A 14,188-nucleotide genomic window follows, 5' to 3' on the forward strand; every position below is an offset into this window, starting at 1 on the left:
TTAAGACAAAAGGTTTTTATTCAAAAAACGCCAAGTATAAAAAAAAAAAAATAAGATCTCTTTTATTCCCCTGTACAGTATTTCACTCAGATAAAACCAGCAGGCTACATACTGCTCAAAACACAGCCCCAGAGAGGATCCGGAAGGCACACCATCCAGAATTGCTTTTCATATATCTATGCTATATACACCAGTCAGCGATGCCCACCCCCGCGCCCCACGGAACCCGTCCCCGCTCGGGGGAAGTCGGTGAGGGGCCCCCCCGCGGCTGTCAGGGAGCTGTAGCAGCTGTCCTGCCTGAGTCCCGTCACCCGTCACCCTAACAGAGCGAGCCCTCCCCGAAAGGTCCCCAAGTCAGAGGAGGAAAGGAGGAAAGAAAACTGGCAGCAGCCGTGGAAGCTTGGAGCAGGAAGGGAACCAAATAAATAAATAAATAAATACATAACGTTGACCTCCGGGTTAGAATGCGCATCTTTTCCAAAAAAAAAAAAAAAAAAAACCACCAAAAACAACAAAAAAACAAAACAAAAACAGGTAAAATAACTTAAAGGCAAAATTAAAAAAGATTAGATCAACTACAATCCTTTTGTACACTACCATGCCAACTGTACACACATTTACAGTTTTTCTGTTGTATTTGCATTGTTTGTGCATTTTGTGTGTGTGTGTGTGAGGTCTTGGCTTTGAAACAGTTAAGTAAAAACCAAAAAGGAAGACCAGTTCACTCGGAGTTTTACTAAAGGAGGCAGAAAAAAAGGGCAGGTGGCTCAGCGTTTGGCCCTGTAGCCTCTTCCATGGCACCTTTCATATAAAGGATGGGGGGGAGGGGGACAGGAGAGAAAAATAGGGAACCAAACCCAGGCAGATTTTTGGAGAAGCAGCAGGTAAAAGAGGCAAGTTCAAGTATTTCTCCCAGCACAGCCGGAGTCCCCACAGAAGGCACTCAGAAGAGTCGGAAGAGGTGACAGGGACTTAAAAATGGTGCTAGTCCTATCCCACCCCAACCCGTTTTCCCCCTACCCGACCCATCGCGGCATTCAGCAGAACTCGTGATGAAGGGAACAGTTCCATGGCAGGGTTCTGACCCCCCCACCCCCACCCCCGGGAGTTTGCAGAGCCCAGCAATGCTGGACGTCTGTGAGAAGGAGAGAGCATCTACGGGGGGGATTTGAGGCCTACGACACCTGGAGTGGAGTCTCTCCCCCGCAACTGTTGGGAGGCCACCTCCAGGGGCCTGGGGTCTGGAATGAGTTGTAAATGTTCCTGTTATCAAGCACTGTCCTGCTTGGACGAGAAGTGTCACTGGTACTCGGGAAGCTGGAAACAGAAGCTTCCCCTCCCTCGAGGGTCTGACGGGGGAGGGGAGAACCTGCCAGAAAAGCTGCTATTTGCTGGGTCCTGGTGATAGGCTGTGCAGATGGATCTCAGCTGTTTCCTGGGGCAGGAGGACATCTTGCATCCATGGATGGTTCTGGATTTCTTCGAAGGATGGCCGATCTGATGGTCTTAGGGCCAAGCACCATCTAATGAGATGCTGACACTCTGCAGAAAACAAGACAGAGGTTATGTATGACTCAACTTGTTTTTGCAATGCAAAGGTCTTGCTAATTTGCCTCCCAGGGGCCCACAAGTCTGGGGTCCAAGAGAGACCAGGAACTTCTAGAACTCTTATTAATTCAATGGGAAGGTAATAAGATCTGGATCCTCCAATCTGCTTTCAGCCAAAAAAAAAAAGCTCCCCTCTTAAACCTGTGGTTTTCAAACTTCAATAGCTGGGGCCTTTCCCACGACACCCACTCACTAGAAATAGGAAGAATGATGACAAGGGATTTTGATGAGACATCAGTGAGCATGATGAGGTGATTCAATTCACCTACAACTTACAAATATGAACACCACCCACAATGAGGTCACTGGAACCGCAATATTTAGAGAGTCTGCCTTAAGGGAGAAGGCTCAAAGAACCCTAAACTTTTCACTCCCTGGCAAAACAACCAGGAGCTGAGGGATAGGGACTGTTGGTACTTAAAAAGAAACAACAAAAAACCTTTCATTGAAACTAGATGGGTCTTTTCTTAATATCCTCACACATGCTCCTTCTCTGACCTCTCAAAGAACGCGTAAGTGCAAAGCATTCAATTCCTGAGCGCCGGCGCTCCCGATTCACCGGCCGAGGACTGCTAAGGGCTGTGGCATCCCCTGGAGAGGTGACGCTCTCCGGAATTCAGAGACTGTCCCCTGACGACTGACTGCCTTGGGATTCCTCCTTCTCCTCAACAGGGGGCTTCCCAAAAGTTACCTGAAGAGACCCTCTGCCTGAAGAAAACTTGGCCCCTGATGATCTCCTCATCGTGCTCAAAAGGAATATCTCCACAGACCATATCGTACAGCAGGATCCCCAGGGACCAGACAGCCGCCGACCTGCCATGGTAGCGATGGTGGCGGATCCACTCTGGAGGACTATACACTCGGGTCCCTGGGAGCCGGGGGAATAGAAAAGGAGAACACGCTTGTAGCAAAAATAAAACAAAGCAACTCACATACTCAGTGGTATACTGATTGACGACTCCTTAAAACAAAACAGAACACCCCTCCACTTCTCCCAGGACAGGAGCTGTGCTAACTTCATTTTCCCCGTAGGCTAAAAGGAGCGGATGAGTGGCTTATAGCATCTCTCCAACCCAAAGCTTACCCACCCACCTCCCTACCGGTCCAGACCATAAACCAAAATTCTTTATAAAACTGCTCCAAGAAACAAACAGGGCTGGCCACAAACCCAAAGCCTGAGGCGTGTATTTGTTAGGACCACCCACAATGGGATGAAGGGATGAATGTCTACACACAATCACGGGAGCTATCCCGCAGACTATCCTTAAACTGCATTAAGGTGGCCCAGGTGCCTGGGTGAGATCTCCTCTCAGATACGATCCAGTCGAGGGCACTTACACAATATACTGTATCTTAAGTCAGGGTGCCCTTTAGGAGGCTTCCTCCCCGCCCTATGCGTGCAGAAGCAGATACCCACACCCTCTCTCTTCCCCTCACTGGAAAGGTAGAGCTGCAGAGCGGGTTTCAGACCACGTGATTCCTGTTTACAAACTTTGGGTTGTAAAAAAAAAAAAAAAAAGTGGGGGCCATCCCGCTTGTGCTCACCAGGGGGCAGCAAAGACTCGGAGGAAAAAACAAGGGAGGACCCGGCCAGCCATTAACTGTTAAATACAAAAAAAATGCAGCCCAACCCAGCGTCCTCCAAGGGCAAATAAACACAAACCACAAGCCCCAGTCACAAGTTTTGAAAGGCTGTCGTTTGTTAGGTTAAGCCGCTCAGATGACGACCCACCCTCCTTTGCTTTGATCTCAGGCTCTCTATTCCATCTTTTCTGAAAGAACCCGCTCCAAGCCCCTCCCTAGGATAGGTTGTTCATCCTCTCTGCGGAGACACCCAACTAATTTTCAAAACCAGCAAGAGATCTTATTTCACAACATTCATTCCCGACTCCCTCACCCCTCAACGCCAAAAAATAAATAAAAGAAAAAGCTCAACAAAAATATTTAGTGAAACGGTTTCTATTCCTTTATCCGTCCCTAGATCAAAGGGGAGAAAAACTGCAGCTCTACAAACTAACCTTACAGAAAACTCCTTTAGAACACAAAACAAAAATTACAAAACCGGCATCAATTTTCATCTCTCCCGCCCTCTCCTCCCTCCCCCACCCCCCATCCTTTTACTGGCGGGGAAACTGGGTCAGACTTCAGAAATCTGGGCTACGGCCGGTTGCCCACAACCTCTTATTCATCGGGAAAGCTTGGAACCCACTGAATTCCACTTAAAAAATAAAATCATGCCAGAAACATGACAGGTTCAGCTGGCTGGAAATCTCCGGCTCTACTACGCTCGGAAGCTCTCCTTCGCCCCACCCCTGCTAGCATCGAGCCAGACGGCCCGATGACCTTTACAAAGGGCCGGAGAGGGAAGCCGGCCGAGGCCTCCAGGCAAGGCCAAGTCACCTGGGCAGATCCCCCCCCCGGCAGCTCCCCCCCAGGCCTGGCTCACCGTCGAAGTCCGTGTAGACGGTGTCCTTGAGCAGCGCCCCCGACCCGAAGTCGATGAGCTTGAGCTCGCCGCGATTGAGGTCGATGAGGATGTTCTCGTCCTTGATGTCGCGGTGGAGCACCCCGCAACTGTGGCAGTGCCGCACAGCCTCCAGCACCTGCCAGAAGAAGCTGCGGGCCAGCTCCTCCTGCAGGGCCCCCCTTTCCGTGATAAAGTCGAAGAGGTCTTGCACCGGCTCGGGCCTCTCCAGGATCAAGACGAAACTGTCGGGCCTCTCGAACCAGTCCAAGAGCCTGATGACGCCGGAGAAGCCCGAGCTCACCTTCTTCAGCAGGACCACTTCCATGGGCACTCGGGTGCCATTGGGCTGCAGGGGCGAGGGGGCTGCCTTAGTGCGGGAGTCGGAGGGTGCCCCTCGTCCCACCCATCCTAGGGGTCGCTCCCTCCAGGGCACTCACCAGTTCTCCCCAGTCGGAAATCCGGTCCTTCTCCACGTGCTTGATGGCCACCTGAAACCCCCCCCCAAAGAGTCTCCATGAGATCCTCTCGCCGGGGCCAAAGCACACCCAGGCGCCCCCCTGCCCAGCGCGCCCTCCCCACGGCGGGGCGCCCACTCACCGGCAAGTTGTCGGCGACACGGATGCCTGAGTAGACCGAGCCAAAGCCGCCGCTGCCCAGTAGCGGGCCCACCTGGTACTGCGACTCCAGGGGCTCCTTCTCCTTGCCTAGGAAAGGGGAGGCACAGGGGACTCAGTGCCGGCCCGCGAACCCCCAGCTCTCACCCTAGGGGTCCAGCCGCCTCGCCATCTCGGGCTGGGGGGGGGGCGCTCACCGGGCGCCAGCTTGGTGGCGTGCAGGTCGTTGCAGGGCGCGGCGCGCAGGTGGGCAAGCGAGTTGATTTTGGACAAGAGCATCCCCACCTCCAGGGTGTCGGCGTAGGAACTGTGTCTGGAGGAGCTGCAGCAGGAGCTGGGGCTGGGGTTGTGCCGGTGGCTGTGCCTAAGGCTGGGGCTGAGGCTGCGGGTGGCGTTGCGGCTGCGGCTGCGGCTGGCGCGGAAGGCCGAGGGCGAGTCGGAGGACGACTGGGGGCGCTGCCGGGGCTGGCGGCTGGCGGACACGCCGGTGGGGTCAGGGAGCGCCGAGGGCGGCGGGGTGGGCGGCTCGTGGGGCTCGTGCGGCAGCGCCGCGGCACTGGGAGCTTGTAGCTGCTGCTGCTTCTGCCGGTCCCGCCACCGCCGCCGCCGCCGCCGCTGCCGCCAAGTCCTCTCGGGCCTCCTCCGCCACCGCGGCCGCTGCAGCAGACGCCCGGCTCGCCCAGCCGCCAGGAGTAAAGGGGCGGAGCGCGCCGGCGGGTGGGGGGGCGCGCGGGCGGGCGGGGATGGGGCGGGGCCTCTCCGGGAGGCCTAGGCGGGGAGCCGGGCTGCCGGGCCCGAGGAGGGAGGAGAGGGGGTGGGGAAGCGGCGGGACAGGGCGCCTCCCCTCGGCCCCCGCCCCGCGCGCTCAGTCGCCGCGCCCCGGCCCCGCCCCCGCCGGCCCGTCTCCAGCCAACCAGAAGCCGACTGATCTGCATAACGCGGCGCGCCACGCCCACGCCCCGCCCCGCCTTCGCGGTCAGAATGGTCTCTACGCCTCCACGACGTGGCGGGAAGGAAAAGGCGCCAAAATGGAGGGGGAGGGGCGCGGGGCGTGAGTGGAGGCGGGAGCTGGGTGTCGAGCGGCGAGGGAGGAAGGATGGGGAGGGGCGTATCGATTCAAACCCAAACAATAACAAAGCCATCAAAGGCCGCCCGAGGCCGGCTCTGCGTCTCTCTGTTTCTCGGAGGTTTTTGGGTCAAGGGCTCGAGCTGGAGCATAACAAGTTACGCAGAGACGACGGGCGTCGGTGTGTCAGGCGGGGAGACCGGGCGGCCGGCGCGCCGGGGTGTGAGGGACTGGGCGGGGGGGAATGCCACGAGGGTGGTCCTTCTGTGTGACTCAGACCCGAGACCTCCAAGTCGGCTTGGGCGTGTTCACGAGGCGCTGTGGGCTCGGGTTGGGTCCTCGGGGGTTGTGTGCTGGGGGCGCGTGGGGGGCGACGGATCTGCAAGATGTGAGTCACGGCGGTTTCACCGAGGGAGTGGAGGTGTCACAGGCCTGGAATAAAACTGGGGGAGAGCTCGGCGTATTCGGGGGAGGGGTCCAGATCCCGGTTCTGACAGCTGGTGAAAAAATCAGCCCCCAGATTCTCAAGCCGACGTTTATGTAAAAAATGCAGAAAAGTACCAGTGAATCCTGATTCCTAAGAAGTGGTGTGTTAAGAGTGCCCGGTAAAGAGGAATCACGAAACAAATGTTCGTATTATGATGCCAGATGCTGTCTCAGCCCCTTCTGTGAGGGCGGGAGAGAGAGGAAAATTCCTCCTGTAAAACGAGGGTGGGAGGGTGCGCTTGATTTAATCAGAGTTTTCACGTTGTATTCACCTTTTCATCAGCCTGTTATTACCAGTCTGGCAATACTAGCAATTATTGGCTGCACCGAGTCTTGTCTCAAAGGAAATCCCCCCACTCTCTGCCCCACCATGGAAATAACACGGAAAACTGGCCAATTCCACTTTCATCCTTTGTCCTTTTAAACTTCATGTAGAGTTGATAACGACGTGTGAAATGAGTAAATTAAAATTCTGTGTAATCCATAAATTGAATTGTCAGTGGCCTAAGTAACTGAAAGCCTACTGCATCCCATTTTAATATTTTTCAAGTTCCTACCACTTAAAGGAGAAATGAGGTTCCAGGATCTGTTATAGCTGCAATCATTAATGAATTTAAATGCTTCATTGAAAGTTTTCTACAGTGCTCGTTTTATAAAGATGTGCCCAGATATTTTACAGCTTTTAGGAATCTATCTTATACAATTCTGCATCTTCCTTTTGTTTGTGTGCTATGGCCTAACTCTCATTTTTGATAACTAGGAGAAAACCCAAGAGAACAAGAATTATTCCCTTTTTGCAGATAGGAAAATGAAACATAAGTAGGATGACAGAGGTTCATACAACAGCTGAAGGAGGAAGAGATGAAATGACCCAAATTCAACTCAGAGTATTCAAAGATTTCCTGTTATCAGGGTCTAAAACTGTCCTTGGTACTGAGTAAGACATCAAGTGGAAATGTATGTGACCCAGCACTTCCAATCCCCTTTACCCTCCCTCTGCTTTTTCAAGCCCTGCTGGACCATCCCCACATGCTCCCACTCACCTAGCACTTTCCAGACATTCTGCCTTTGCAGAGTCATTCATCCTGTTCTGAGGATGCCCTCACCTCTTCACTTTTAATTAAAGCCTTTCCAGCCTTCAGGAGGACCCGATTGTTAAATAACTCCAAGCATTCTTCACCGTCCACTCCTCATCCGACAATCATGGGTTTGGCTTTTTTTTTTTTAAATCTTTGTTAATTAACTTTTTTTTATTTAAAGATTTTTATTTATTTATTTGACAGAGAGAGAGACAGCAAGAGAGGGAACACAAGCAGGGGGAGTGGGAGAAGGAGAAGCAGGCCTCCCGCTGAGCAGCGAGCCCGATGTGGGACTCGATCCCAGGACCCTGGGATCAGGACCTGAGCCGAAGGCAGACGCTTCACCGACTGAGCCACCCAGGCGCCCGTTAATTAACTTTTCAATTATTTATACCTTGCTTTCCTATTCCTTGACATATACTTCTCTTGTCCAACATTTCTTGGACAACATGTGTACTGAAGGGGAAGACCAAAATGAGTCCTAACAAAAAGGCCATGATTAAAGTCAATTTATACCAAATTTAAGTGAATTAAGCGGACTTGGACAAAATAAAGGAAAGTTTAGGAGCAAGGGGTTTAACCTGGTTAGTCTGCTTTCAAATCTGGGATCTGGCACCTACTAGTTATGTGACATTCATCAAGTTACTTAACCTTTCTTTTCTTTTCTTTCTTTTTTTTAAGTTATTTAACCTTTCTAAGCTTTAGACTCTAAATGAAGATAATAGCACCTACCTCATAGGGCTGTTGTAAGGAGCAAATAAAAGTCTGCATGTAAAACACATAGCCTAGCACAGAGTAAGCTTCTAATAAATATTAGCTGTGATGGCAGTAATGATGATTGTGATTGTGACAATAATGATTTTGGAATGGTCTTGCACCTTGGAGGTTCCAAAGGTGAAATACTAGGTATATCACTTGATTGTAATCATCCAGGGAGAGAATGTGATTCAAAATAATTGTGTACATTAAATCAAGTTCAACCTTTTTCACTTTCTCTAGATCTTTGTAGGGCTAAATATTTAATTAGGTAGAGCTAAAGTGATTAACATTTAATATGTCTGCTTTATATGGTGGCTGCTTCACAGCTGGAAGTTACAAAACATGGACCTTGCTTGGCAAAGAGCTTTTATTTACTTAAAACTGCTTTTAAAGATAATTATTAAACATTCAAGTATATTTTGCATTAAAAGTTACTCTTCGAGGGTAGGGAACTTGATGTTTTTATTCATCAAAATGTAGTTCTAATAATAAAAACAATCACTGCCTTTGCTGTTTCAAAGAATCTAACAAAGAATCAGAAAAACCATGCTAATAATTAAATGACAAGTGCTTTTGGAAACATAAGGGCCATAATCATGCTTACAATTCTCTGGAAAGGGAAGAATTTGTTAATGTTAATTTGAACGACAGCCACATTAATCCTCAGGTGGTTTTCATATCCCACCTGATACAGATTTAATCAAGTCATTGTCAAAGGAATGACTTAAGCAATTTCTGTAATCCCAGAAGTTTAGAAGAAGTAAGTTTGAAAGGGGTGCCTGTACCCTTTTTTAAAGTACCTCTGAGTCTAGCTGATGCACTCATATAATAAGTAGGGCTGTATAGCATTTTCTCTATAAGCTATTTGCAATTAATCGGGTGGAAATAATTTGGATCTGCATCTCTTATTTCTCTCCTAAAAAAAGAATTACTGTTTTGTTTTTTTTTTAATTGAAGTGTGGTTGGCACACAATGTTACATTAGTTTCAGGTATACGAATTACTGTATTTTTTTTAAAAAGTTTAACTGTGAAACATTCACCATTATTTTTTATTTTACTCCTCGTTTGGTGAAATAAAAAGAAAGGAGAAAATTTGGAGAAAGCCAGCTGCTTCCTATACTTTAAAAATAACTCCAATTACCTCAACAGTCGTAAGGTTATTTAGAAAAATTTAAATTTCACATATAGTTCATATGTGTGGAATATGTGTAAAAATCCACTACAGACTGTAAGACATGGAACAATCTCAATTTTAAAAGACTGAAGTAAAACCTCTTTTTAAAGTTGAAATAATCATGGTAGTGGTGGACAGCTAGGAAATCCAGAGTGTCCCAACTTCAGAAGGGTCAGGGAATCTATGCAGTCAAGTTAGAACTGGTTCTTGTCCTTGATAAGATGTGACATTTGTTTCAAGTTTATAAATGTCTTTGTTTTCAGTTTCCTCAGCAAAGCTGAAGAAAGTGTTTTTATTATCTGGCAAAGTATATTTAAGTTCATTACCAATTCATTTTTTTAAAAGAAATAAACATAACCTAGATTTATTTTTGGAATTTTACATATTCAGCACTGAAAATTCGAGTAAAAATAATTAATATTTATTGAAGGCACTGTACACAAAGATTTTATAGTTCCTGAGCATTTACTCGATAGGTAAAAACAAAAAGGAGTAGCTAAGAATGTATTAAGACTACAGGAAGCTTGGAGACTGTTACAAAATACCTTATTAGAAGACTGGGAAAATGTATGCCTCAGATCAAAAAGACCAGGCACATGAATAAAAACCCTGCATGTCTAACTGATGGAGAAAAGGGGCCATCATGTTTGGTGTGTGTGTGTGTGCATGTGAGAGAGAGAGAGAGAGAATGTCATATATTTGGATGTTGGTGAGAGGATTGTCTGCCATCTTTTAAAAAGAATTAAATTGCTGATGTAAAACTTGGAAAAGCCACAGAGTGCATCTAGGTTAATGAAAAAAATTGCTTTGATTTCGTGATAGGAGCACCTGGATGGCTCAGTTGGTTAAGCCGTCTGCCTTCTGCTCAGGTCATGATCCCGGGGTTCTGGGATTGAGCCCCACTCTTGGGCTCCCTGCTCAGTGGCGGGGGCGAGGGGGGTCTACTTCTCCCTCTGTCCCCCCCACCCCAGCTCATGCTTGCACGCGCTCTCTCTCTCTGAAATAAAATCTTAAAAAAAAAAAAAGATTCCGTGACACATCTTGTTAAGCCCTCAAAAAGATGCCAGTGAAAACATGTTTATTGTATATCTCATTTGTCATTTAATAGTAAACAGCCTTACTTTTCTGTATGTGTTCAGTCTCTACAACTAGATTATAAACATATTAAGGGCAGAAACCACCCTTTCGTTGAACATAAAGGCTAAGTGCTGAGCATGGGTCTGGTGGAGCAGAAGAGACACTGTAATACAGCCAACATTAACTGAGCGTCAAAGATGTCCTAGGCATTTTTATAAGCACTTTCTGTGGATCCTCATATAAATCTTATGGCATGGGCAGTTTTACTATCCTCACTGGCTTACAGATAAACAGAAACTAAGAGAAGTCATTTGTCCAAGGCTACATGGCAGAGCCGTCTCCTACCCACCATGACATTCCACTTTTCCAAGGAACACGCGATGAGTTTAAGGAATTTAACAAGGTGTTCTATGATTAAATTCTGAGAGTATCATCCACAGGGGCAGGGTTCAGAGGAGGTGGAAGTCAAGGAAGGCTCCATGAGGATGTAGAACTTAATGTGAACCTTAAAGAATGAATAAGATATGAACAGGTAGAGAGAGGGAATGGGCTGAGTAAAGTCAGGAATTGAAGCAAAAGATTCTTAGTATTTTGTTCTTTTGCATTCCCTATAATGTGAGAAATGAACGAATAAAAGTTTCTTTAAATAAATCAGGGGCGCCTGGGTAGTGCAGCCGGTTAAGCACTGGACTCTTGGTTTCAGCTCAGGTCATGATCTCAGAGTCCTGGGATCAAGTCCTGAGTTGGGCTCTGCACTCAGAGCAGAGTCTGCTTGAGATTCTCTCTCCCTCTCCCTCTGCCCCTCCTGCTCATACTCTCTCTCTCTAAAATAAATAAATAAATCTTAAAAAAAAAAAAAGTTTCCTTAAATAAATCAAAAGCAGAAAGCCAGAGGGAGAAATCAGTAGGACCTCCTGATGTCACAATGCAAAAGGTGAAAGAGAGAGACGAAATAGATGTAAACTTTATTTCAGTCTTTACTGAAGAAGAGACTAGGAAGATTCTCTATTCAAATCATCTCTTGAAGCTAATGGTTTAGGAATAATAGCTTATGCTGTGGCTAACACATAGGGTGTTCAAGATCCAAATGACAAAGAAGACATGAATTAACATGATTGGATGAAATCCACTAGATAATTTGGAGAAACTTACATTTTCAACATATACTTCCTCTTTTCCAACTCTGTTTTAGTTCTCTTTTTTAGGTTGGGTGCTAAAACAAACATGGAAAGCTCACCACAGCCAAACACAGAATTGTACTACAAACATGGGACCATTTTTTATGGCCCTCCATGTATAACTTTGTCAAAGATTCTTTTTAATGTCTAAGTACAGTCTTGCTCACTCTAGGATGAGCTGTGTTGTCCTCTTTTTTTTTTTAAAGAGCTATTTATTTATCTATTTATTTATTTTTAGAGAAGAGGGGAGATAATGCGTATGAGTGGGGGAGGGGCAGAGGAAGAGGGAGAGAAAATCTTTTTTTTTTTTTTTTACTATGTTTTTCACAATATAGTGCTTCAGGACTTTTTAATGTAAATAAACATTTTTGATTAACTAATTTTCAAAATAATGACACAAATTTAGCATTCTTCTTGGAATGGAAAATTTGCTTGGAGATTACTTCATTCTTTTTGAGGGAGAGAAAATCTTAAGCGGACTCCACACTGAGCGTTGAGCCCGATGCGGGGCTTGTTCTCATGACCCTGAGATCAGGGCCTGAGCCAAACCAAGAGTTGGTCGCTCAACTGGCTGCACCACCCAGGTGCCCCAGCTGTGTTGTCCTCTTTATAGAAATGATGTTACTTTCCCCTGGCTAGGTTAAGTTTGCTTCTGTATTCAGTGATCTTACTTTATTAGAGAGATATTCACTCACTAAATGAGAATCAAACTCATCCCTGGCAGTCATTAGGGTTATCTCTGAAGTCACTCTTAGGAATGGGAATTATATTGGCAAATAGCCAGTCCTCTTGTGAAGGGCTGTAAAGACAATGCAGATTGCATACTTTGCCCAGATTACATACATAAGCCCAAGTTCAGTCTATACTTTCTGACTGACTCAAGTCCATTTGGACTTCTTGCAGTTTTTCCTGATCTTCCAGTCAATAGTTCTTAAACTCACAGCAATTATTTGTACTAGTGATCTGACACAATCATATTCTTTTATCTAAGCATTGATTGTCATCATAGCATCATCTTTAAGAGCAGCAAGCATGGAGTGTCTGCCATGAAAGAACCCATGTTTCCCCAATGAAACCATAAGCTCTTCAAGTGCAGAGACTATATTATAAACTTTTTAAGACCAGGCACCTCCCTTTGGGAGGTACTAAACAGGTAATTTTTAAAAAACTAAATTGAATTAAACCCAAAAGAGAACACATAAGATCCTGTGAATTTCCCCTGTCTTAATCTTTGCCCCTGCCACTTTTTACTATGTATTATAATGAAAAGACAAGTGGCTGTTTGCTCTTTGGAGAATACAGACTTCAGAGTAAATCTTTGCCTTTCTCAGAAAGGCACTATTTTCCCCTAAAGATCTACTCACTTACTTTGGCAAGGGGGGCAGAAGAAGAGAGAGAGAATCTCAAGCAGACTCCGCGCTGAGCACAGAGCCCAGTGTGGGGCTCAAACCCACGACCTTGAGATCATGACCTGAGCTGAAACCAAGAGTTGGACGCCCAACTAACTGAGCCACCCAGGCACCCCTCTCAGAAAAGCACTTTTATAAATTAAGATTGCCAGGTTCCTAAACCAAAGGCTTAGAGAAGTAGGTACAGTCAGATGTATAAAGGTAACATCTATCATTAATCAAGCATTTACTGGGCGCCTGGGTGGCTCGGTCGTTAAGCGTCTGCCTTCGGCTCAGGTCATGATCCCGGGGTCCCGGGATCGAGTCCCACATCGGGCTCCCTGCTCAGCGGGAAGCCTGCTTCTCCCTCTCCCACTCCCCTTGCTTGTGATCCTGCTCTCGCTGTGTCTCTCTCTGTCAAATAAATAAAATCTTAAAAAAAAAAAAAATCAAGCATTTACTATGTGCTAAGCACTATTGTAATTAATCACTGTATATGCCATACATATGGCATATACATATTATGTACCAGAGATATTCATATGACACATATATTTATATTTTTTCTTTAATCCTCTTAATTATTATACCCAGGAAGTTACATAACTTGTCCAAGGTCCACAGGTGAGAGAGTCACAAGCCATAATTCATGGAACACATGCTGATTAAGAGGATAGACAATGTTAGGGGCAGCTCTTTGTGCATTAGAGGTGATGCTCAAAGCACAGAGTGCCATGAGCCAGATTAAATAAAATCAGGAAGCAAGGTAATGAATGGAAAGACAATGGAATTAGTGGATAATTTCCTTCAGTATTGTGCCCAAAGAGAAATGAATGGGGATTGAAACAATGTTGAAAGTTAACCCTGTGAGTGAGTGGTGGTGGCAAAGTGGAATGGCTGCTGAAAACCAGAGCTTCTGACAGCTAAGCTTCTGTGGTAAAGGTTAGTCTTAGGGTAAGGGGAAGCTATCACGTTTATAGCAATGAGACAAGAATCTCTTGTGTCTTGCATTGGTATTGCGTGATTCAGTCAATTAGTCAATAGACATTCACTGAACAGCTACTATGTTCAAGGTACTGTGTGAAGTACCATCAAGATGCATAGAGACAAAAGGTATGGTCCTAGTTCCTGTTTAAGGATCTTTTTATCCTGATAAGGTAAGATAGAGAATCATAAAGATTGAGCTGTAGGGAAACTTAAATATCTTCTCATATAATCTTCTTAGTTTTCTAGATGACCAAAACCAAATCTCAGAGACAGGAACTTTGCCAAAGTTCCCATAGCACTTTCA

General features: G+C 46.5%; 1 protein-coding gene across 1 annotated transcript; it reads right to left on the minus strand.

Annotated features, from left to right (window-relative positions):
- Positions 1–5,358, minus strand: PIM1 (Pim-1 proto-oncogene, serine/threonine kinase). The gene is made up of 6 exons (XM_036074349.2): positions 4,887–5,358; positions 4,673–4,779; positions 4,513–4,563; positions 4,055–4,421; positions 2,300–2,476; positions 1–1,542 (listed from the first exon to the last, which is right to left on the minus strand). Exons 1-6 carry the CDS (start codon positions 4,966–4,968, stop codon positions 1,385–1,387), a joined length of 942 nt encoding a protein of 313 aa, XP_035930242.1. The 5' UTR covers positions 4,969–5,358; the 3' UTR covers positions 1–1,384.
- Positions 5,359–14,188: the final 8,830 nt, after the last annotated feature.

This window comes from Halichoerus grypus, chromosome 9, assembly GCF_964656455.1.
Source record: "Halichoerus grypus chromosome 9, mHalGry1.hap1.1, whole genome shotgun sequence".
Lineage (NCBI taxonomy): Eukaryota > Metazoa > Chordata > Mammalia > Carnivora > Phocidae > Halichoerus > Halichoerus grypus.